At 45.0% G+C, this 26,398-nt stretch overlaps 1 protein-coding gene across 1 annotated transcript in view; it reads left to right on the forward strand.

Annotated features, from left to right (window-relative positions):
* The window catches only part of SMC5 (structural maintenance of chromosomes 5), a 680,994-nt gene that overhangs the window by 97,770 nt on the left and 556,826 nt on the right, over window positions 1-26,398 (forward strand). Inside the window, exons 6-7 of the mRNA XM_085633014.1 lie at window positions 14,627-14,767; window positions 18,225-18,386. Coding sequence (XP_085489140.1) covers window positions 14,627-14,767; window positions 18,225-18,386 — 303 coding nt within the window. The remainder of the gene's footprint in view (window positions 1-14,626; window positions 14,768-18,224; window positions 18,387-26,398) is intronic.

Below are 26,398 nucleotides of genomic sequence, written 5' to 3' on the forward strand. Positions count from 1 at the left end.
AAATTCATTTGGAGTTAAAAAAAAATGTTGAATAATAAAAGAAAACTGATGAAGAAACCAGCGAGTTTCATCGTATATTAAGTGCGCCCTTGTTAGTGAGAAGATGTTCTTTCTTGCAACATATTTGCACTCATCCTAGTTGCTCCCACATGGGCGCGCCAACCATGGTACACCGCCTTTCTAGAACTTTCCGTGGTGCCGCATCAGAGGCTGCGGATCAAACCCGCACTTTTAACGCAGAACCATGGCGACATTCAGCACCCAGATCCGCAACAGCTGAACCTGGCAATCTGGCTCCTGAAGTCTTAGAGTTTGGCTACCTAAACCTGCCACCTGACTGTATGGATATCATCAAGGAGGCCAGGAGACCCACTACCAGAGCTTGCTATGCAGCTAAATGGAAGAGGTTTGTCATTTATTGCAACTATTTCTATTTCTATTGAGGGAGTTTTGTAAAGCGCTTGGTGACGCACAGCGGCGTGTCCCCGCGCTAAGGAGCGGCTGCTTACTGGAACCTACAGGAGTGGAATATTTTACTGTTCAAATAGTGCAGTTTTAAGCTTGGCTCTAAAGATTAGTTCAGATGGTTCGAGACGCAATATTAAGGGTAACGTGTTCCATCTGACGGCTGCAAGGTACCTAAAGGATCTTCCGCCCATCCGTGCTCTAGACACCTTGGGGATAACGAGGAGTCCTGAGCCAGAGGATCTGAGGGAGCGGGACGGTTCATAAGGCGTCAGCAGTCCTTTCAAAGGGAGAGGAGACCTCCCGTTGATGATCCGATGGCACATGCAGAGTGCTTTGAATTCAACCCTACTTCTGATCGGGAACCAGTGCAAGGACCGGAGGGCCACAGAGGATGCGGCTCTTCTGGGTAGTCTAAGTACTAGCCTAGCAGCGGCATTCTGTAGGACCTGTAAACGACTCAAATTCTTCTTCAGAGTCCCTAGATAGAGGAGATTGCCATAGTCCATCTTTGAAGTGACTAATGCATGCACAAAGGTTTGACGGGCATTTACGGGTAGAAACTTCAGTGCCTTCCTGAGACTTTTGAGGGTCCCAAAGCATGATCCGACCACCCGGTTGATCTGAGGGCCGAAGGTCAGGTCGGAGTCAAACCAGATGCCCAAGTTCTTCGCTTTCAGGCACGGGATGGGTGTTGAACCTAGGCATGGTGGCCACCATGCCGACGTCCACGCCGATCGGTCTCCCCCTACGACAAGCACCTCGGTCTTGTTTCCGTTGAGCTTAAGGCAATTTGCGGACATCCAGGCAGCTAGGTCTTGCATACAGGCTCTGAAGGTGTCCGCCGAAAGATCGGGTGCATGTGACAGGGAGATCACCAACTGCGTGTCGTCGGCATAGGATACCATTCAAAGGCCGTAGCTCTCTACCAGAGAGGCAATCGGAGCTACATAGAGATTAAAAAGTGTTGGGCTCAGGGACGAGCCCTGCGGCACCCCCTGGTCCAGAACGATTCGCTCAGAGTAATAGTCACCCTGCCTCACTTGAAAGCCTCGGCCTGCAAGAAATGAATGAATCCATTTCAGCGCTGCCCCTCTTACCCCACCTTTGCTCAGACACTGTAGCAAGATGGAATGTGCTACGGTGTCGAACGCCGCGCTAAGGTCTAAAAGGATGAGAGCCATAGTTTGTCCCTCGTCGGCACCCTGCCTGAGGGTTTCGGAGGCCCTAAGGAGGGCAGACTCCGTGGAATGGCGGGGCCGAAACCCGAATTGAGTCGGATGAAGTAGGTTACTATCCTCCACATATTTCATTAGTTGCTTATTGACCACCACCTCAGCTACCTTCGAAAAATAAGGCAGGAGAGAGATGGGGCGTAAGTTATCCAGCTTGTCGAAGCCGATGTTAGGCTTCTTACGGAGGGGAAGCACCACAGCCTGTTTCCAATCCTCAGGTATTGAACTGGATCGGAAAGAGACCTCTAGCAAATGCCTGATGTAAGGTTCTAGTGTCTCTAGGCTGTCACTCAACCTTTTTGGGGAAGCAGGATCGCGTGGGGAGCCAGATCTGACGGATCTGCAGATTTTGACAAGATCCTCCTATAGAGGAGTGGTGAAGTGAAGTAGCAGATCCAAATCGGCTTCAGCTCCTGCTAAGTCAGCAGGCTCTTCCGCTAGGGGTGGCATGTCGGGAAAAGCAGAGTAAATCTTACACACTTTGTCTCCGAAGTAGTTGGCAATGCGGTTACATGCTGTTACTGAGTAGTCTTCATCTCGAGTAACGGATTTTGGGGTGGATAGGGATTTATATATGCTAAACAATTCCCTAGCCGAGTTTTCTGCCCCGTAAATTTTATCTGCATAGTAGGTGGCTTTCTCTATCCGGATTTTATTATGATAGGATCGTCTCTTTGTGAGGTAGGCCTCTTTCATCCGATCATCATATGCCACTCTCCATTGTCTTTCTGCTCGTTTGCAGTCCCTTTTGGCACAGCGCAGCGCCTCGCTGAACCAGGGTGCAGTTCTTTGTCTGTGGACAGCTTTGGTTGACCAACCCAATGGGGCTGTGTGGTCCAGAGCAGCGGTGATACGGTCATTGAGCAATTTATTTGCCATTGTCACGTCGTTTCCTCCTGGGGGCCCTTCCACGGTAAGAGCCTTATTAAACTCTCGCAGGGAGAATCTTGCCCACCTACGTAGGTAGTTAAAAGAGGTGGGAGCGCTAGCTGTATGCTTGGGCAAGTAAATAGTGAATGGAACAAGAAAATGATCGGTCCAGGGCAGGGGCAATGGGGGAGCGACTAAAACACCCTCCCAATTGGCGAATATTGGGTCTAGCAGGTGCCCACGATTGTGTGTTGGAAGCTGACCTTTTAACTCTAGCTGTAGGGTGTGAAGTTCTTCCCGGAACTCCACCGCTCCTTTGTCTAGTGCGTCTTGCAGGTGTATATTTAAATCTCCCAACAGCAAAAACTTGTCCCTCCTAATCGCTGTTTCTGTGACCCACTCTAAAAGATTTCCTTTAAAACTGGCCATAGGTCCCGGTGGGCGATACATTAGCAGGCCCTTTACAGTCATGCTCCCATCAATTGTTATGGTGAAAACACCCGCTTCACAACCTGCCAGGTCAGCTAGTTCTAGTTTGCAAGGCCATTGTTGTTTAAAGGCGATCGCAATCCCGCCTCCTCTGCCTATCGGTCTGTCCAGGCGCACCATCTGATAGTCATTAGGTAAAGCCTGAATAATATCGGGATCAGAATAGGCGTCTAGCCACGTTTCAGTAATAAACAGCAGATCATAATGTTTATCAGTGAGAAGGTCATATACATCATGTTTATGACAGCTAAGCGACCTCACGTTAACGAGGCCGCAGGACAGCGAGGGATTGCTTGCCCTGGTATCTACTAGGGCAGGGCTGAAGCGGAATTGGCAATAGCTACACCCTTCATTCTCCCCTACCCTTACACTATGGTGACCAAGGGTGCACACAATCGAGGATAAACTTACTAAGTCACTCCTACTCCAGGTCAACTTACGATCTGGGCCAGGGGTTGGGGCCCTGGGCCGTGTCCGGTCGCGGACGGGCGCAGACGGGCTTGGCTTAGGCGCGGCTTCGGCGCGCATCCGGCACGCCCGCTGCGCCAGCCCGCTGCGCCGTCTGGCCGGGACGCACATTATATAGGGTGTGAGGAGGGTAGGAGGGCGGCGCGACTAGAGCGCACCCCCAGCCCTACCTAAAATGGCGCCCACCGCCTCCAACAGCAAATAACACAAGACGGCTGGGTGAGGCAGAGAAAGGAAGATCAGCGTGATGGAGAAATGTCAGTGTGCCTAAATAAATTCCCCAGTTAACTATTCAATTTAAAACCCCCAAGTAAAAAGTTATAAAAACGATCTCTTTGCAGTTTTAAATCACAATTTCACAGATACATATGCCAGCAAGTAGGTTCCAGGTAAAAAACGCTCGCAGCCCTAGCGTCTCTCACTAGGGAGAGCTCTAAAATAGGCAGCGAGGGCTTCAAAGAGCAGCTCTAAATAGCCTGGGAGGGCGGGAGGGCGGCGCGACTAGAGCGCACCCCCAGCCCTACCTAAAATGGCGCCCACCGCCTCCAACAGCAAATAACACAAGACGGCTGGGTGAGGCAGAGAAAGGAAGATCAGCGTGATGGAGAAATGTCAGTGTGCCTAAATAAATTCCCCAGTTAACTATTCAATTTAAAACCCCCAAGTAAAAAGTTATAAAAACGATCTCTTTGCAGTTTTAAATCACAATTTCACAGATACATATGCCAGCAAGTAGGTTCCAGGTAAAAAACGCTCGCAGCCCTAGCGTCTCTCACTAGGGAGAGCTCTAAAATAGGCAGCGAGGGCTTCAAAGAGCAGCTCTAAATAGCCCGGGAGGGCGGCGCGACTAGAGCGCACCCCCAGCCCTACCTAAAATGGCGCCCACCGCCTCCAACAGCAAATAACACAAGACGGCTGGGTGAGGCAGAGAAAGGAAGATCAGCGTGATGGAGAAATGTCAGTGTGCCTAAATAAATTCCCCAGTTAACTATTCAATATAAAACCCCCAAGTAAAAAGTTATAAAAACGATCTCTTTGCAGTTTTAAATCACAATTTCACAGATACATATGCCAGCAAGTAGGTTCCAGGTAAAAAACGCTCGCAGCCCTAGCGTCTCTCACTAGGGAGAGCTCTAAAATAGGCAGCGAGGGCTTCAAAGAGCAGCTCTAAATAGCCTGGGAGGGCGGGAGGGCGGCGCGACTAGAGCGCACCCCCAGCCCTACCTAAAATGGCGCCCACCGCCTCCAACAGCAAATAACACAAGACGGCTGGGCGAGGCAGAGAAAGGAAGATCAGCGTGATGGAGAAATGTCAGTGGCATTAACCCGCTGGACGCATCCATTCAAAACATCATCTGTTACCTCTTACACCTATACCGATGCAATCTAGCATACACCTCAATACGTATCCATTTAACCGCAATAGCAGCCTATCTCCAAAACAGACAGCACCTCTCTTTATTCAGAGTGCCTGCCATCAAAGCCTTCTTGGAGGGACTCAAACGAGTAATTCCCCCGAGACACCCACCAGCACCGGTGTGGAACCTCAATTTGGTCCTCACCAGACTAATGGGTCCACCCTTCGAACCTCTCCATTCATGTGAGATTCAATTCCTCACCTGGAAAGTAGCTTTCCTAGTGGCAATCACTTCCTTAAGAAGAGTTAGTGAACTCCAGGCACTAACCACTCAAGAGCCATTCATACAGGTTCACGCAAACAGGGTTGTACTACGCACCAACCCCAAATTCATGCCTAAAGTGATATCGCAGTTCCACATGAATCAAACTATTGAACTGCCTGTTTTCTTTCAAAATCCACAGAATGTCGCAGAGAGAATGCTCCATACACTAGATGTAAAGAGGGCCCTCATGTACTATATAGACAGAACTAAGGACTTTAGAAAGACAAAACAACTTTTCGTTGCCTTTTCTCCACAACACAAGGGCAACGCCATTTCCAAAGCAGGTATAGCCAGATGGATCGTTAAATGTATTCAGATTTGCTACCTAAAAGCTAAACGCACATTAACGATTCCACCACGAGCCCACTCAACACGGAAGTTAGGGGCGTCCATGGCTTTCCTGGGAAACATTCCTTTACAGGACATATGTAGAGCAGCCACATGGTCCACTATCCATACATTTACCAAACACTACTGTGTAGATGTACACTCAAAACAGCAGGCAGCTATAGGACAGGCTGTTCTCAAAACTCTTTTTCAGACTGCTGCAGCTTGCACGGGTAGCCGCCGCTAATAGGAGGTACTGCTATATATTCTATGCACAGATATGAATTCAGCAGCCCACATGCCTCGAACTGAATATGCTACTTACCAGTATGCATCTGTTCTTGGCATGTAGGGCTGCTGACATTCATATCGCCCACCCTCCTCCCCGGCGCCTGTAGCAGCTGCAGCTCTCAGAATTACTGTATAGCATGGTCATCACTTACTGTATCTACTCCATCACTGCCACAATGGCGAAAAACAATCTAAGGATGGAGAGGATGCCCATGCGCACTGTGGTCCAGGGGAGGAGTCACCTATCTCGTGATACTTCGAAGACTCTTCCAGGACAACAACGTGCAAACATCCGGACCCAACACTAGGCGGCGATCTATGCACAGATATGAATGTCAGCAGCCCTACATGCCAAGAACAGATGCATACTGGTAAGTAGCATATTCATTAATGCTTAGCATCAAGAAAAGACCCCTGGAAACGCCTGTGCCTGCACCGTCACCAAAGAAGAGAGACTTTGCTACCTCTCCATTAAGGGTCCCTTCTCCTCTTCCTCTTCTTCCTCCTCCTCCACCACACCACTCTCCCACACCATCACCTACCCCACTAGATGATGATGATGATAACACCTCAGATGATGCAGGGGGGGGGTGCGGACGATCAACCCCTTGGGGACCCTACCGACTCCCCTGACCCCTGGGATGATTACAGTGTCCCAGACGTCCCTTACACCCCACAGGATGATATTTATCCTTTCAGGCCTTCCCCTCCAGAGGACAATATGGATTCAATCAGCTCCTTCATAGAGCTGCCCAATACCACGGGGTTGCCCTGCATACAGACCCAGTAGAGGAGGATTTTCTTGCAGACACCTTCGATACCTCACAAAGGTCCACCTCAACCCTGCCCATGCTTAAAGGGGTCATTAAGCACGCACCAGAGATCTTTAAAGACCCACTTAGAGCTCGAGTTATCAACCCGAGAATAGAAAAGAAGTATAAAGCTGCTCCTACTGACCCAGTATACATTAAAGGCCCTGCACCACTAGACTCCTTAGTAGTCTCTAATGCAAGGAAGAGAGCAAATTCCCAAACATCAGGTGACGCACCACCACCAGATAAGGGCATCAAAACTCCTAGACGCCTCTGGCAAACGCACAGCGTCACAGGCAGCAAACATTTGGCGCATTGCTAATACCCAAGCGCTGCTAGCCAGGTATGACAGGTCACATTATGATGAGCTTGAGTCCATAATGCAGCACCTCCCTGACAAATATAAAAACGGGGCCAATGAACTCATCCAGGAGGGTAAAACCATCACGAACACCTCCATTCGGTGTGCCCTAGATGTAGCGGATACCGCCTCAAGGGCAATAAACACCAGTGTCCTTTTGCGCAGGCATGCCTGGTTACGCATATCAGGTTTTAAACCCGAAGTCCAGAGTTCTATACTCAATCAGCCTTTCGATGAGCAACACCTATTTGGCTCCAATGTAGACGTATCCATGGAGAAAATGAAAAAGGATACAGACGCCGCCAAATCTATGGGAGCCTTGCAATCGCAAGCTCCCAAACAGGCCTTTTGTCGCTCATCCTTCAGAAGTACCCATAGAGGCTACTCCTCGGAAAGCCCTTCCACCGCTTACAAGGCACCCACCCAATCCACCTTTACTAGAGGTTACCAAAGGGGTGGATACAGGGGGAACAACAGCAAAGGCAGAGGCAAGAACAACAACTCCCGCTCTGCCTCCACCCCATGACTTACCTCTACTTCTCCCAGACCATTCCACTCCAGTCCGGGGAAGACTCCACCAATTTCTCCCTGCCTGGGCAATCATCACTTCAGACAGGTGGGTCCACCAAATAATTCAATCAGGCTACTGTCTCGTACTAACATCTACCCCCCCCCCCCCCCCCCAACCATACCACCCAAACACCGTCCAATGTCACAAGAACATCTGTTACTATTAACGCAGGAGGTAATCTCCCGCCTACAAAAAAGTGCAATAGAACCAGTTCCCCCTGCACCAACAAAACAAGGGAGTTTACTCCATTTATTTTCTCATACCAAAGAAGGACTGATCTCTAAGGCATATTTTAGACCTCAGACCCCTAAACCTCTACATACACTCAGACCACTTCCACATGGTCACACTTCAGCAGGTCCTCCCTCTACTTTCCCAGGGCGACTTCCTTGCTACTCTAGACCTCAAGGACGCCTATTTCCACATTCCCATTCACAGCGCTCACAGAAAATATCTCAATTATCAATTCAAAGTACTCCCATTTGGAATCACCACAGCTTCAAGAGTGTTTACCAAGTGCCTAACAGTGGTGGCAGCACACCTAAGAAGACAACACATCCATGTCTTCCCATATCTAGACGACTGGCTCATAAAAGCCAGCTCATGCAATCAGTGTGTACAACACACTCATGCCACTATTCAACAACTTCACGACCTGGGGTTCACAATAAACCACGCCAAGTCCCAGCTGCAACCGTCCCACACACAATAATACCTCGGTGCCACAATAGACACCTCAAGGGCGCTAGCCTATCCCAGTCCCGCCAGGATAGCGAGCATGCAAGCTCTTCTCACCAGATTCCAACCGCAACACTCTCTTCGAGCTCGAGTGTTCATGCAACTCATAGGGATGACGGCCTCTTGCAAATTCATAGTGCCTCATGCAAGACTCCAGATGCGTCCTCTCCAAGAGTGCTTAGCACGCCAATGAAACCAGGCTCAAGGTCAGCTAACAGATCTGGTGTTGGTAGGCGGTCGAACCCATCGCTCTCTGCAGTTGTGGAACATCAAGAACATTTCCAAAGGGCGACCGTTCCTCGAGCCAGTTCCTCAAATAGTCATGACAGTGGACGCATCGCTCTCCGGCTGGGGAGCTCACCTACTACATCACACCATGCAGGGCAGGTGGACATCCACAACAAAAGTTACTCTGCATCAACCACCTGGAGTTACTAGCCGTATTCCTAGCCTTAAAAGCATTTAAAAAACAAATATCAGACAAGACTGTCTTAGTCCGCACCGACAACATGACAGCCATGTATTATATCCAAAAACAAGGCAGGACACACTCTCTGCAGCTCTCTTAGCTCGCACAGAGCATATGGAGGTGGGCTATAGCTCAGAACATTTTCTCCTAGCCCAACATGTCCCGGAGTCCAAAACACAATAGCCGTTCCGTTGAGCCGTCAAACACAACAAATCCACGAGTGGGAACTTCATCCACAAGTTCTTCAACCGTTTTTTCAGATGTGGGGGCAACCGCAGATAGACCTCTTTGCCACCCAAGAAAACGCCAAATGCCCAAACTTAGCCGCCAGGTATCCTCACCCATCGTCCAAAGGCAATGCGATATGGATGAACTGGTCAGGCAGATTTGCGTACGCTATTTCGCCTCTCCCACTCATTCCACTAGTAGTGCGCAAACTACAGCAACACTCCTTAACGCTCATCCTAGTTGCTCCAACTTGGGGCCAGACAACCATGGTACACCACACTGCTGGAACTCTCCGTAGTTATGCACCAAAAATTACACCTCTCTCCATGCCCCTTAACCCAGAACCATGGAGAGATCCAACACCCAGACCCAGCTCAGCTCAACCTAGTGATCTGGCTCCTGAAGTCCTAGAATTTGGTTACCTTAACCTTCCTCCTGACTGTATGAACGTCATCAAAGAAGCTAGACAGCCTACCACTAGACCATGCTATGCAGCCAAGTGGAAAAGATTTGTGATATACTGCCATAACAACATCACTGATCCCCTAGATGTGTCTATCCAACACATCATAGGCTACTTACTACACCTCCAAAGATGCAACTTAGCCTACATGTCTATCAGACTGCATCTTGCTGCCATAGCAGCATATCTACAAAATAGACAACATCTCTCACTTTTCAGAGTACCTGCCATAAAGACCTTTATGGAAGGACTCAAGAGAATAATTCTCCCCAGAGTACCACCTTCGTGGAATTTAAACATCGTTCTCACAAGACTAATGGGGCCTCCATTTGAACCTCTACATAAATGTGAGCTACAATTCATAACATGGAAAACTGCTTTCCTAGTAGCCATTACTTCTCTACGAAGAGTTCGTGAACTGCAAGCACTAACCATTCAGGAACCTTTCTGCAGATGCATCTTAATAAGGTTGTTCTCCGAACTAATCCTAAATTCCTCCCTGAAGTCCTTTCTCCCTTCCACCTCAATCAATCTGTGGAGCTGCCCGTATTCTTCTCGCAGCCACAAACAGTCGCAGAAAGAGTTCTTCACACCTTAGATGTCAAAAGAGCACTACTGTATTACATAGAGAGAACACAACCTTTTCGTAAGACCAAACAACTATTCGTGTCTTTCTCACCACCACACAAGGGCAACCTCATATCAAAATCTGGGATAGCTAGGTGGATTGTCAAATGCATACAGATGTGTTACCACAAAGCAAAACGTACATTATCTGTTCCTCCTAAAGCCCACTCCACACGAAAGATAGGGGCTTCAATGGCATTTTTAGGGAACATTCCCTTAGATGATATCTGCAGAGCAGCTACATGGTCTACACCGCACACATTCACAAAACACTATTGTGTCGATGTGCAAACTAAACAACAAGCTAGTGTGGGCCAGGCTGTACTCCAAACACTATTTCAAACTACTGCAACAGATACTGTTGGTCGCCGCTAGGAGGGGATACTGCTATACAATCTATGCACAGTGTGTAATCTGCAGCTCATATGCCTCGTACGGAATATGCTACTTACCAGTATGCATCTATTCTTGGCATGTAGAGCTGCAGATCTACACACGCCCACCCGCCTCCCCGGCTACCTTTATCTGTTCCAGTATTATCTTACTTAGATACAGCATACATGGGCATCTTTCCTTTTTCTTACTAAGCTCCATCATTTCCCTGCTAGCGAAAAACAATCTGATGATGGAGCCGATGCCCATGCACACTATGATCCAAAGGAGGAGTCACATACCTCATGACTTCCAAAGACTTTCCAAGACAAAAACAAGTGCAAGCATCCGGGGCCAACACCAGATGGCGATCTGTGCACAGTGTGTAGATCTGCAGCTCTACATGCCAAGAACAGATGCATACTGGTAAGTAACATATTCCTTCTCTTGTTTATGCTTTTCAAGGGGGTGGGGGGAGACCAGGCGTACTGGCACTGGCCACGATCTGGGCTCAGATGGGCTAGCCTTAGATGCACCTGCAACGTGCCCGCTGCATGGATGCACACCAGCCTGCTTTATGTGGCTACTCATATCCCTGCAGATGCTCTGGTTAACAACTAGGACTCCTCTTTAGAATCCGATCCTAAAAAGCTTTCCCTAAATTATATATTCACTTACCACATGTTAATAGTGAGAGCAGCCGAGCACCACAATGTACCCATTTACGAGGAGGAGGATTTTCAAATTGAAACACTATACAAGAAAGAACATACTACTCAATTTCTGCCCATGTTAAAGATAATGTTAGATTGTACCACAGAAAATCCAGACTTTTAATACCAATGGTTGAAAGATATTAAGTCATAAATTTGGAGAGTAACCTTTCAAACAGCCGAAGACCTTTAGGCCTGCACTCGTTATCTTTATGAGATCATTTCCCATCTGACTTGCGCATAGTCTATATAGCATGAAAAAGAGCCTCAGTGCAGCAAACAGGTGACTTCCGCCTCCACACGATATGCAATGAAAAAACATTGATTCAACTGGCAAACATGTAGTGTTAAGCACATCAACACAATGACAAAGTGCTAATAGCATGGCTCTCCTGTTTAGTTACAACAGAGATCACTGGGAAATGATAGAGGAACTTTTACCACACGTTTCTGGCACCCAAAAAAAAGAGCTAATAGTGTTGGTAGGTAAAGTTCTATCCAGTGCCCTAATTAAATGTGCCTTAGATGCTGCTGATACAGCATCAAGGCAGGTGAACACAAATAACTTTATGTGGTGTCATGCATGGCTTAGAGTCTGTTTTTAGGCTAGAATTCCAGCAACCTCTCATAAGAATACCTTTTGATTGGCAGCACCTCAAGTAGATGAAATGCTAGAGAAAATCAAAATTGAAACAAGACACTGATAAATATATAAAGCCATGAACATTTTTCCCAGTCTTCAACAAAAGCAGATGTGTGTAGTACTCAAAACATTTATGGAATGGTTAAAATGGTTAAAAGGGCTAAGCCCCCCCCCCTCCCCCACCCCCTAATACTTCCAATCTCTTAATGTGGCCTAAATGTTCTACTCGAATTATTGCACCTCTGTTTGATCCAAAGAATTTCTGTCACCTTCAGTTCTTTAAATTAAGGTGGTAATCGTGGTACCAGTCCCATCTTAACACCGATTTAGTGAACTACAGGCTTTGTCACTTGAAGTATTTATTCAGCTACACCAGGATAGAGTTGATCTTAAAAGTCACCCTGTCGTTAGTCAGCCTATTCAACTGCCTTTTTTCTACTTGCAGAGAGAGCTGTACGTACTTCAGATTTTGGAAAAACCATTATGTACTTTATTGAGCGTACTAAGTTCATTAAAAAACAAAGCAACTGTTTTTTGCCTTTGTTCAAACATACCTTGCTAGACTAATTTTTAAGACGGATTGTAAGATGTATTTAAATGTATTACACCAGAGCAAAACTTACATTAGTCACTTCACCTATAGCACATTTTACTTGTAAGAAAGGTACTACAATTGCCTTTTTTTGGTAATATTCCTTTAGCACCAATCATAAAGCAGCTACTTTGGCATCTATCGACACATTCAGTGAACACTACTATGTGGACATTCGTGCTCGACTAGAAGCACCAGTCAGACATCTTACTTAAACATTCTTCCAGACTTCTCCTGTGATAACTCCAAGCCACTGCATGAAGGGATGGGCTCCTGCTATTCAGTCTGCACTGCATGTGATTTACAGCAGCACATGTTGCAAACTGAAAATGTTACTTATCTTTAACAATCGGATTTGCAGCTTGTAGTGCTGTAGCCACAAACTTCCAGCACACCTCTCTGGACGGAGCGCACAGATGCCTGGTATTTTAAATAGTTTGTTAATGCACCATCCTATGTTCTTACACCAGTTTGCAAGAACTATTCTTCCTCACATTTGCACAGTGGCACTCTGCTAACTGGGAAAGATGAAATCTATAGTGGAGTCTTGTGTCCTGCTGCATTGTGGGGTTCAGGGAAGTATTGAAAGTCCTCTTGAAACCTAAACTACTACGTCAAAGAAACACTTGCAACGACCGAGCCCAACACAGATGGCTGGGGTGTGCACAGAATGTTAATCTGCTGCACTACAAGTTGCAAACCAATACACATAGCATTTTCCTTTTTGGTTTTCTTTAGCGCAGCTTTACACACTTAGTGTGAGAGGTGCTTAGTGGAACAGCATACCATTAAAAATGTTGGCCTCAAAACATTTGATTCTGTCCGACAACCTTTTGATGCCTAAGCACCACTTGTCACAAGATGTTAAACATTGAGGCAGCTTTCCTCTAATGTGCTGAGAGTATTCAGCCAGATGAGCACTTTTGCTGCCAAATATTCTGTATAAAATAATTTTTAGGCTCATTCAGTAAATGTGTAAAGAGCTCCATGTATATGTGGAAAAAGCATCAACACTAATAAACTTAGTTTTTGATTTCTATTTGTATATTGCTTGCCTGTAATTTCAGCCATGATCTCAGAAAAAAATGATTAATTCTAAACTTAAACTAAGAAGACCAAATCCACATTCTGCAACAAACTTCTTTAATCCAAACTACCCTGTGTTTATAAACTGTTTTGATGGCCAGATAGCGGAAGTAGATAGATAAGTACCTACATTAAGGAGCACATATTCAAATATTTGTTGACTACCTTTGGCCATCATGATTTTTGTGCATATAATACTAGCTTGCTACTGTCTCCTTGAGATTTTGTGGCCCTTCTTGCAAAATATTCCTTTGTTGCTTAACTTTAAGGCCATTTCTTTGACTGTTGAGCAATAGCATGACATAGATTTTTTCCTGATAGAAAGTGAACAGTGCTTTACAGTAGTGCCTGCCACAGCGTAAATCCCCACACCATCTGCCAGGTCTTATTGAAATAAAGTACAGTCTAAAGCACTGACAACTTTTAATTTTTTTAAGCTTCTTGTGATATAAACCCACTTTCTATCTGAAGATAAGCAGACATTTTACCCATACAGGAACACTTATAAAGGAGTCACATTCCCTTGATTTCAGATTGTCTGTCATAAAATGACATACTACTGACTTCACTAGAAAACGTTCATTCATGAGCCATGTTGTCCCACAGCCAGATAAAGTCTTTAATTTATAGTTTTGTTTACACCTTCAGTTGATACAGAATTACTGTACACAGTCTGTTAACAAGGTTGATTGATGCCTTTGTGACAGAGCGGATAATGCACTGTGTTTTGTTCCGGTTCTATTCCTCTGAACCTCCATTTCCTCTGGGTATTAGTGTGTATGAGTGAACTATTGCTTTGCACTTCAGAAATAAAAGGAAAGCATTGACACATTCTTCAAAGTAACATCTTGAAACACTTAATCATTTTGGATACCACCATCCTCAGCTGCCCCCTAACTAAAGTTTTGTGATGCTCTATGGTGACTGGGCATAATCTATTTCTACTGGTCAGCCATGACTTTGCATTCATAATGTGCACCTGTTGCTGTATTTTGGGGAATCTGCATCATCTTACCAAAACTGAATGTCGCTGTGCTATGATTAAATAAAATATCAAAATGAAATGTTTTATGTGAATGATGTTGTGTTTAGTTTTTGAATGTGCTTATTACTCTATTTTTCAGAATTCGTGTAAAGAAAAAAATGACTTTTTGGAGAAAATGAAGCAGAGGAATGAACGGCACAAGCAGGATGTGGAAAGATACTATGAGCGCAAGCGACATTTGGACCTCATTGAAATGCTGGAAAGGAAGAGACCTTGGGTGGTAGGTTTTTGACTTTGGCAGTCTTATTTTGGATTTCAAGTCACTCCTGCAGATCAAGTAATGACCACATCAAATTGATGGCAATTTGTTTTCAGTTGATTTCAGTGACTGTCACAATAACTTTAGTTTCACCTTGCTTTAGCTCATTTTGTAGAGCTTCCTATCTGGTCTGGTAAATCACCGTATCTATTTAAAAGTATGGTCATGCTAGTTCCATCTCACTATACTAAGGTGATACCATTCTTTCCTTTGCTCAACTCTGCCATGCTGATCTGGATTAATGTTGTAGCCATGTCATTCTTGTTTATCAAATTTATTAAGAGGATGGGTCAGAGTTCCTACTTATTACATGGATTAGATTCTGAGTGCTGTAAACGTTTTTGAATGTTTGGCATTTTTAATTGAAATTATTTGTTCCCTTGTGTCTAAAAAGAAAGACCAGTTGTGAGATCAATTAATGCTGGAAGCACCAGGGTTTGGACTTCATTGTACCATATCTTCATCCCTAAGCAGATCTGTGAAATCTTTAGATTCACTGCGTTCTCAAAATAACTGCTACTCCTACTGGACTTTATGGTCATACTCCATTGATGGTACACACTGTAGACTATTTCCAGGCCAGATCATTTATACAGACACTCACACTCTCTTTTTTTCCCTGCTGGAAATGAAAATACTTGCTCTGTGGTTGGACATCTTTAAAACAGTCTGCTTGTTGGGTGCCAGCAGGACTCGTCCAAAATTCCAGTTGTGCAGTTAGATTAGTGTAGATTCTTGGCTCTGCTATTTTTGTAACCATACAATAGTTTTATGAGAAACCATCCTTGTGGATATGATTGCTGTGTGTTTGTTAAAAATCTGCAAATGGAAACCTATGTTTATTTGGGTAGTGAACTCTGACTGCTGGTTGTTCACGTAATATTTTTGTACTTAATTGGATTTTGATCATTTGTGCCAGAAAAGTTACATGTGGAATACAATACTGCATAAAGGCCATAACCTCTATGAATGATTGCAACCTAAGCACTGGTTGCATTCATGGCAACGCAAACGAAACAGAACAAAACATCAACGGACAGTAGCCCATCATAGTCTACATGTAATAGATTCCTGTTCACTGTGCTACCGGTGCAGATGAGCCTGCTTAATTGATCTTCATGTAAGAGGCAATCGTTTTTGAGAGCTGCTTTGAAGAAGGATAGGATGATAAATGTCCTCACGTCATGCCATGTGTACCAGTGGAAGTGGCCCAAGTTAAAAAGGGCAAGGAGGAAGAGTGTGGTGGGGAATGCAGATTTTATGGTTTGATCTAGCTATTGTGTATTACCCTAAAACCCTAAACCATGAAGTGATTTGAAAACAATAAGTATTAATAATTTGAGGATGTTGCTATTGTATACTGAGCCAGACATTTGGTTGTCTAATAGCAGGGTGTGGATGGTTGTGGTTTTGATTGGAGGGTGGACGTTCAAAAGTGAGGTGATGTACAGGGAGGTTGAACATGGTCTTGGCTATGAAGTTAGAGGTTTTCAAGTGAGGCAGTATCATAGGCCAGTAAAAAGGCTGTTGCACTATCCCAGACTGGTAATGTCTACTGTTTCTTGAATAGTTGGATTTAATTGGTTCTTACTGCTAAAGGTAATACCAATATACAGCCAAATATGACAAAGTAGACCCTTGAGGTTTTCTGTCAAATTTAGGAAGGGGTGGATGCATTGGAGAGAAATGAAAGAGAAAATGTTATCCAGCTCTGCGGTTGAAAGGAAACTTACTTGGATTTTGCAGAGTTGAGCTAATGGCAACTCAGTGTCACCTAATATTTTAATACCATTGATGTTATTGGTCCTTTGCTACTTTGGATGTGTTTTAATGGAGGAAAAGGAGACTGGTCTCATGGCAAAAAGAAATTGGAAAAGCAAAGGTATAGAAAGAAAGCAAACGTAATAGAACTCTGTGGGCACTCAGAAGTTGAGGGGTGAATGGGGGACACAGAGAAGCTTGTGGACACTGTGTATAATGGCATGCATAAACCAGGAATATGACTTGCGACTTGTATATGATACAGTTGCAAAAACAACAATTGATGGACAGAATGCAGAACAATGTCATACATTCACCCCAGTACAGAGATCTGGGCCTAAATCCATCGTTTTTTTGCTCACCATGCCTGTCCAGTTTGAACCCAGCCATATGCAAATCAGTCTTGACCCTGTGCCTCATGGGAACAGTCCAGCCCGAACTGCCAAGCCAGGTCCTCCCTGGACTGGAAACAAGCATCCTAGGACCGGTTTCGGGGTTTCACCCCTCTTCAGCCAGGATAGCTTGATTCCAGTGGCATGGAGAGCACGGGACCCACTTCTGGGCATACCCTTCCCACTCGGGGTGACAAATGCAAAAACAACAATTGATGGACAGAATGCAGAACAATGTCAATTCACCCCAGTACAGAGATCTGGGCATAAATCCATCGTTTTTTTGCTCACCATGCCTGTCCAGTTTGAACCCAGCCATATGCAAATCAGTCTTGACCCTGTGCCTCATGGGAACAGTCCAGCCCGAACTGCCAAGCCAGGTCCTCCCTGGACTGGAAACAAGCATCCTAGGACCGGTTTCGGGGTTTCACCTTTCTTCAGCCAGGATAGCTTGATTCCAGTGGCATGGAGAGCACGGGACCCACGTCTGGGCATACCCTTCCCACTCGGGGTGACAAATGCAAAAACAACAATTGATGGACAGAATGCAGAACAATGTCATACATTCACCCCAGTACAGAGAACTGGGCCTAAATCTATCGTTGTTGTTTTTGCAATTGTATATGATACAGAGCATAGGCGTGTAGTAGAGTATTGTGGTTAACTGCGGAGATTGTGAACAAAATAGTTGATAAGCTGTTGAAGGCTAGTGTGGTTGGTAACTTGTACAATGAGGCAGAGGAACAAAAACATGATGTAAATGTTCCCTATCGAGTTGCCCAAGCACGTATTTAACATTTTTGTTCTCTCCTTTGTTCTGTCCCTGATGTAAGCTTCATTATAAGTCTCTGCTTTTAGGCAAGCAAGTGCCAGTTGAACCTTGTACAAGGTGTCTTGAGTTTCCTAACAGAGAATAGGGTTCTAACAATCTTTTGCCAAGGTTATTGTATATGCTGGCAGACCTTTAGCTTTCCAAATGCTAAGCTTTGCAAATGTTAGGTGAATGTCGAAACCGCCTATTATCACTCACTCAAAGATATGGGAGTCACCTCATGAGGCCATCCTATTTTGTGGGCTCTGATGCTTTTTTCATTAAATACCTGGATGAGAAGAGCCTGTCTTAAATTGAAAAACGTAATGAAAAGAAGGACATCTGAATGTTTGAAATCAGTCAGAAATATGCACAATTGTGAGATCTGTGACTAAAGCATCTGCTTTGTGGTGTTTATTTAGAGAAATGATCTCTAGTTGATATTTTTCAAAAGGAATATGAAAATGTTCGGCAACAGTATGAAGAGATGAAGCAAGGACGTGACCATCTCAAGGACGAACTGAAGAGGCTCAAAGAGACGCAAGCTCCAATGGCACACAGAATACAAGAGATTGAAAAGCAAGTCAAGAACTTTGATACAAAAATCAGAGATAAGGTAATAATTCTTTGGATTTAATATTATATTTAACAGGTCCACATAAATATCTTTTTAGATTTTTGAAACTTTTACAGTAGGGCATAAATGTGCCCTGGAAAACTGAATATATGTAAGTTTGTTTGTCAGATAATTTAGTTTATTAGGTTTTTGTGGCTTGAATATATATAGCGTGACTTGTGACATTGACCAAAGACTAGACTTATTTGGGTGTTCAATTTATAAAGTAAGAACGGCACTTTCAAGTGCCCTCTTTGAGTCAATACAAAGACCTGCAGACCTGCACTATGCTATTAATATAAATCATATGAATTGTATGCATTTTACACTCACTGTAGACCCACCAACAGTCTGGTTTCAGTCATGACTGAATTGTGGGTTGGAGTTAGCCCCTTGCATGGAACATCTGAGCTGGAACCTTACAGAGTTAGCAATATCACTATTTTTCATCTGCAAATTTGTCTGAGCATGTCCAAAGTAGTGTATGGTGTAAGTAATCTTTATTTGCATCAGTTAGTTAAAACCCTTACAAAAAAGATCAAAACAGCAAATTATCTAATTTCCATTTATAGGTATAAATGAAAATTAATTTTAGAAGCAAATAACTTAACAGAAGCATAGCCAGTAGCATGGTTGTATTAATTGTTTAAGAGACATGTAACTCTAAAGTGACTGAGTACATAAGCATGGTGCACAGTCCCATCAGTTCTGTAGGTTGGATAGGGTTCATTCATGCTCACCTCTATGATAGAGTACTATATCTCATTTCAAAACATTAGTTGGGGCTCAAGAAAATCCAATACAATACATTTGTTTTGATCCTAAATGACCAATACTTGTACCTAAAACTCTGTACAAAATTCTATAAATAGATGTCATTCTAATATGAAGTGTAGAATTAATAGCTAAATAGTGATCTCTCCATTAATTATTAAATTCATTAATATTCCCAATATCCACTAGTGGCCTGAACCTTGGTAGTCACAGTCCCTTTTTTTTGCTTACAGGCATTTATCATTCACCTGCTTAGCTGCCTGTCGCAAAAATTTCAAATATCAGGCTAATAGTTGCGGAAACTTCCCAGATTGGCAGGCAGCAACTGCATCTTTACATGTTCTAAAATTTAATAGCAGGAAATCTGGCCACAGTCCGTACCTTCTAAGAGCCATTAGGTGGGTGCAAATACAGATTATATGCAATAAAGAATCAGATTATGTTCCACAGAGTTGACAAGTGTATTCCATTGTGCCTTTAATACGTCTAAAACGATATTCTTTCAATGGAATCACGGCGTAGCAAACTTTGCTCCATTGACATTTTCCATGACAGATCCAAAAACCCTGAAACTCCAGTTTCTTTACACTGAGGAAAGAAAATCCCTGATCGTACCATAGCAGAGATGGCTTCATTATCCATTCGTCTAGAAACTGGTGTAGCTGATTTTGACAATACTCCACGCATACATTTTGGTGGAATATTACTGTCCCAGATTTCTTCTGCTGCTAAAGTGTTTACCGCAGATGTAAAATATTGATGCTACTTTTGGCTGCCAAATCAGGTGTTTCAGTGTACAGATTTCAGCGCTTCTTGCCTTTACATATTAAACTATAAAGTCAGATATTAGTATAAAACTTTTGTCTGGGCCTATAGATTGAATTCAAGGTGCAGACTCGCTGATGATGCACAGTTGGACAGCGAGAAGACTGAGCGATTGCAACGGTTTTGGGCAGGATCTAGCCAAACTTCTAGGTGATCTTTAACGGCAAACATCCCATACATTAAAGTTCGCATTTATTTGGAGTTTATCACTCGACACAGGTCTGATACCTGTGGCCCATTCATTCTGTGTATCAATTTTAAAAATGTGACTGTTGGAGCTACACCAGCTTGCTTCTGGGAGCCCAGATGTTGTTTATGCCCTCCATGACTATTAAAATATACACCCAGGTATTTGATGGTTGATGTTGTTTCTAGTTTTTTGCTTCCCAAATACCATGGCCATTTTATAGTGTGTTCCATACAAATTATAACATTTTTAGTTATTCTGCTGTTTACTTCAATATTATTCATTTGACAGTCTTCATGGCCATTTCTGACACGCTTGCCAATGGCATTTATGTTATGTTACGGTTATTTCTAGAGCTCACAATTCACCCTGGGGCATCTCGGCGCTATACCTGGTAGAGAATTAAGGGAAAGATGAGAAAGAAAACAGCGGGAAGCGAAAGCAGATCATGGGTGATCAGAACAGAAAGGTTTTCAATTTTTTCCTGAAAGTGATGAGGGAAGGGCAAGAGCGTATGGAAATGGGGAGCATATTCCAGTAACGAGGGGCGAGATATGAGAAGGATCTCCCCCCGAGCGGGTAAGTCGGATTAGTGGGATCTTCAAGAACCCTAGTGTATTTGACTTAAGGTCACGAACTGAAATTTGTTTAGGAAGTCTGCGTGATAGATATTGAGGGCCTTTTCCGTTTAAGGCCTTGTAAGTAAGAGAACAGGTCTTGAAATATGCTCGTTTCACTATTGGGAGCCAGTGAAGGTCAAACAGTAGAGGGGCTGACGATGAGCCCGGATGGCGGTTTAAAATCATTCGCGCGGCAGTATTTTGTATGACCTGCAGTTTCCTAAGCAGTGTCGGGCCTAAATCTGCCAATAACGCGTTGCCATAGTCGAGGCGAGAGATCACCATGGCCTGGACCAGAGTTTTACGATGCGTGGTAGGTAAATAGGGAAGTATTTTTCGTAGGAGCCGTAGACTGTAATAGCAAGAGCTGGAAGTTGCTGCTATATGATCCTTCATGGATAGTGCTTGATCAAGTTTGAAACCCAAGTTCTTTACCATTTGTTTGGCGGCGGGGGGAGTACCCAGATCGTCGGGCCAGCAGCCCTGGGACCAGCACAGAGAGGCTTTCCCAATTAGCATAATTTCTGTTTTGCTGGGATTTAATTGAAGATAATTCTCAGTCATCCAGTCTGCGATGTTGCGCATTCCGGCTGCGAAGCGAAGATGTTCGAATTTTGCTTCTGGGTTGATTTTAAAAATGAGCTGGGTATCATCTGCGTAAGAGATTATCTCAAAACCAGATGATTCTGCTATCTTTGCTAAAGGGGCCATGTACAAATTAAACAAAGTGGGGCTAAGGCAAGATCCCTGAGGAACCCCTTTGTCCACACAGTACTTGTCTGAGCGGTAAGGTCCCGGCATGATTGTCTGGCTTCTATCCGACAGGAAATTCTGTATCCATTTTAAAGCCTGATCTCGATTACCGCAAGATAGCAGTCTCTCCAATAGCTTGGCATGTGAGATGTGTCGAATGCTGCGGACAGATCCAGGAGGACCAGAATAGCTGATCTTCCGGCATCCATTTCTAGTCTCAGTGAGTCCGTCACTGCCAGGATCACGGTTTCAGTACTAAATCCTGGCCGGAATCCTGATTGTGACGGATCTAGATGATTGTTAGATTCTAGGTGGAGACTTAACTGTCTGTTAATGGCCGATTCAAGAAGTTTGCCCAATAAGGGTAGCAAAGATATAGGCCGATAGTTACCCAGTATAAGAGGGTATGCAGCCGGTTTCTTCAAGATGGGTCGAACAAAAGCTTCTTTCCAGGCTGGGGGAATAATACCCGAACTGATAGAACAGTTGAAAATTTCTTGAATTTCCGAGGCGCAACATGGGGCTAGCAGGGCCATAATTCTGGGGGGGCACAAGTCGCTAGGAGAACCTGATTTAGCTGAAGATATTAGTTTAGAGACTTCCGTTATAGAGAGAGGTTGAAATTGTGTAAGATTATCGGAAGACTGCTGATTATTTTCTGTAGAGCTCCTACAGGGGATTACGGACTGGGCTAGTGTGGGAGGGAAGTTAGCATAGATCAGGTTGATTTTTTCCTGGAAATGAGTCGCAAGGGAGTTGCAGAGATCCTGTGATTCCATTGAGGTAGTCTGCATGCTTGGGGTGAGACAAAGTCTCTAACTATATTGAATAGTGTTTTAAGTTGTCTTCCATCCTGCATCCACTGCGGAAGCTCACCTGGGTTTGAGGTATTAGCCTTTTTCCAAAGCCCATTGTTCCAGCTCTTGAGGTAGGATCTTGGTGTATGCCTTCTGTCTACATACAGCAATGCAATTAATCTATAGTTGGTGGGGTTGTCACTCGATCCCTTTTTAGGTCGAGGACTACCGGTCTGCCGAAGGCAGAACCGGAAGTCGGAGATTTAATGTTTCCTAGAGTGGCTCCTTAGCCCGCCTCTCTTTTTGCCTCTCCTCCATTGGCTGGCTTCCTAAACGGAGGCCAGCCATTGGAGGAGAGAGCCGTCCCTCCAAACAGGCTCCGTCTTTTCCAGATTCGGGGGCGTGTTCCTTGCTGTTCTTTCCACTTTTTAGCCACGCCCTTTTAGAACAGCAGGAACACGCCCTCGAAGCCGAAAAAGTTTTGGAGCTTCCATCCGTCCTTTTGGGATTCGGGGGCGTGTTTTTGTTTTTCTCTCCTCCAGCCAATGGCAAGAGGAGAGAAAAGAAAACACGCCCCCGAAACCGCCGCTGCGTTTCTCTGAGGCATTTCTGGTTCGCCTCGGAGAAAGGCAGTGGTGTGCTTGTCCGGCCTGTGCCCTCTGCACGTGTGTCCTGTCTTCCGCAGCGCTCTTATGCCTTCTTACCACCAGTCATGTTGAGCTCCATGTCCCGGGTTCTACGGCCTGCTCTTGGCCTGGCTATGCGACCGCTGGAGCCTCTTCTGCCTCGCATGGGTTTGGGAGCCGCCGCCCCTATGCGTCCTTTCACTCGTAGCCTTTGGCTACTGGGTTCTGCCTCCACCCCTTAGAGACCCGGTCTGCTGCATTCCCAGCGATGCCTGCCATCCGTGTCCTGCGGCTGCGGAGGACTGCACACAGAAGGTGAGAGCTGAATATAGGGAGGAACGCCAGGGCTGGGGAGAGGGATATCATTGCCAAGAAGCAGGGGGCGGTAACTAAATGAGCTTGTGCAGAGGCTAGTTATCAAGAGAGTTCGCCGGCGTCACGACGTGGAGGAATACCGATACCGATAGACGCGCGATGAACAGCTCTTAGAATGTGCTCTGGGTAGTAGCCTTTACTGTAAGGATTTACGGAGACCGGTGTTGCAGATTTCTACTAGTGTGTCTAAGTCCGATGTCCTTGGAGTTAGGGTACTCGGAGAGTCCTGTGTATGTCCTCGAACTGATTAATGTTACCGGATCTTTCTTTTGTTAACGGTTCGTAGTGAAGCGTCCAGAGCTGGTCAGGTCTCCGTCCACTGTGCATTGACTGCTAGGGATTGTACGGGATTTGTGTCCCACGTCTGTTTTTAGTCTCCCTGGAAACGGCCCTCCCTGGACTCCCTCCTTCGGGAGAGGAAGGCCAGGCTGCTCGAAGCTCGCCACTAATTATACCATTGGTCTGAGCCTGCCTGCACACATACACGTCTAGCCTCCCATTTCTTTACCTGTCATACTTCCTGTCTGCCTGCTCACTCCTCTATCAACTGCGTTATCTGTTTTGCTTGTCTCTACATCGTAGCTACTCTTTCTCGATCTCTAATCCCCACCCCACCCTCTCGTTTGGTTTAGCGCTGATTCTGAAGCCTCAGGGCGCTGCATTGGATTCGCCCAGGGCAGTAGCGGAAGCAGCGGCACTGTTACGAGGCAGCTTTAAACACGGAACCCCCAAAACATGGCGCAGAGATCACAAAGAAATGCACTGATACCCCCTACCCAGCACTTTTCCACTTTGACCACATCTGTTCCCCATCGGCCCAGCTTATTCACCTATCCAGTCTTTCCACTGTAACCCTCCTCCCCCTTCTCCATCCTCCTCGCTTTCTGTCCCCTCCCCCCTTCCTCAAGAGCCCCCCTGCAGAAGGGGGAGGAACCAGGAAGCGAAGAGCAGATGTAAAGTGCTTCCCTGCCCCCTTTTTTCCCAACCACGCCCCCGGCCTGCCACAGCTGCTTATTTTGAGGTCACTGACGAAGTGTGGGGTGGGTTCTCCCGCCCCCGCTAGTCTGCATTCAAACCTGTGACCTGCAGGTTACCCAAACAAATTTTAGCAGCCGCCGCATCGATTCATTGAGCAAAAACGTAAGCATTGAAACCTGCGGGCCGTGCTGATCTGGCCTGCAGGTGCATTAGCCATCCGAGCAGGCTCAAAGCCTGTGATTTACAGGTTAAAAATGGACATGTCCAGTGGACGTTCAGCCCAATCCGCGGTCTATGGCCTTGAAAGCCTATCTTACCCGGCTGAAAATGTATTTATTTAGAAAACTGTATATGCCGCCAAGGCGGCCTCCGAGGGGGTCAGAGCGCCTCACATTTATGCATGTTAAAGTACAGTATATACAGCAGTCCAGTCGTGTAAGAAAGTATGGGGACTTTGAACCTGAGCACAGTGGGTACAGCGTCGGGGAGAGGTCAGTTTAATAAAAAAAAAAAAAAGCTTTATTGTTGGGCTTCCACTGAGAGTAACTTCATATACAATATAATGCACAGACCATATACGGAAATAGTTAAACTGATGTTTAAAGTGCAGGAGACCTACTTCTTTCCTTTCAACCTGAGGACAATGCCGAGACCATTACATTGAGAGAGAGAAGTTGTCTGCAGGGAAAAGTGGATATCTAAAGACAAGATGAGATATAGTAATATTCCATCAGTAATGTTTCTCAAAGGTTCCTTGCAACCAGTTGACACCTACGTTTCCTTTGTAGGATCCGTATCTGCCTGAGCCATGACTTTGTGACCTCCTCCAGGGACCTTTCCAGTGGACCCAACCCCATCTCTCTCTCTATCTCACTACCTCACTCTCTCTCTGCTAATGCAATAGGTATCACATATGCAAAAAAAAAGCCAATGCCAATAGAAATGACAATGCCATTTATTTAGGGGTACAAAAATGATAAAAAAATAATGAGCAATACCAATAGCTCTACCTATAATATTGCCGAGACCATTGCATTGTAAATGCTTGTTATGTATAGGAACCAGGACTGTACCCAGCCAGATCTCTGGATTAGTATTATGCATCCTGCAGTGAGTGAATAAGAAGTGCATCATCCCTGCCCATTCATTACTTGCTACTTTAAAGATACTGGCTGGAAGGCCATTTGGTCCAGGAGCACCTGTCAACTGCATGGACCTGATGCTCTTGTGTACTTTTCATGAGTTGCCCATTGGAAATCAGGAGCCAAGGCCCTTAAGTGCTCAACTAGATTGAAAAAATGTAATGGTTCCATTAATTGATTGGCCTCATACAATTTAGCAACATAGGTCGACCTAGATGCTGCCGTAATATTACCAAACTTTTGGTGGTTCTTAGGGTTCCTTATCCCATGTACCAGTAACCCAGAAAGTGCATGTATTAGTGGATTTTTCTGCTTTATGGAGCTTTATCCACTGTTTTTCTTCTCGGAGTTGATCTAATTCCCATCTCTTCTTTCTGTATTCTCTCAGTGCAGACATCCATGTTATCCATGCCAACTAATTTGTCTATTTCTCGCCAGGAACCTTGCTCTACAATTCACTATTTTTTTTAATCAAGTATTATTGTGGGACTATTCGGCTTCCAGCTTGGTTTTATCAGCTGGGACTCGGATGCTTTGAAACCTTTCTTGTATCCTGCTTGTAATAATGGGCCAAGTTGCTGTCGAGACACTGTTCTCCTTGCTCAGACTGACCAGGGAATTTGTCAATTTGATGGTTTCCTCTTCCTGAGGTGCTAGTTGCCACCTTATTTTCTTAATGGTCATAATTTCCATTTGATTACCTAGTTGCAAATGGGATCCTTCAAGCACAAGCTCACTAGTAGTTGGCACCAAAGTGTTGCATGATTGTGGTTGCCTATGAACACAACTTGACCATTTTTTGTTCTCAGGAAATGGGCAGCTGTGATCCAAATATAATCTAATATTGGTTCTGTATTTCCCAAGATAGGAGTGTATGAAGTGCGCTGATCAAATCTGTCATTCATTGCATAGAATCCTAAGTTGTTCAGAGTGCT

The sequence above is a fragment of the Triturus cristatus genome, chromosome 2_1, assembly GCF_964204655.1.
Source record: "Triturus cristatus chromosome 2_1, aTriCri1.1, whole genome shotgun sequence".
NCBI classification, from domain to species: Eukaryota; Metazoa; Chordata; class Amphibia; order Caudata; family Salamandridae; genus Triturus; species Triturus cristatus.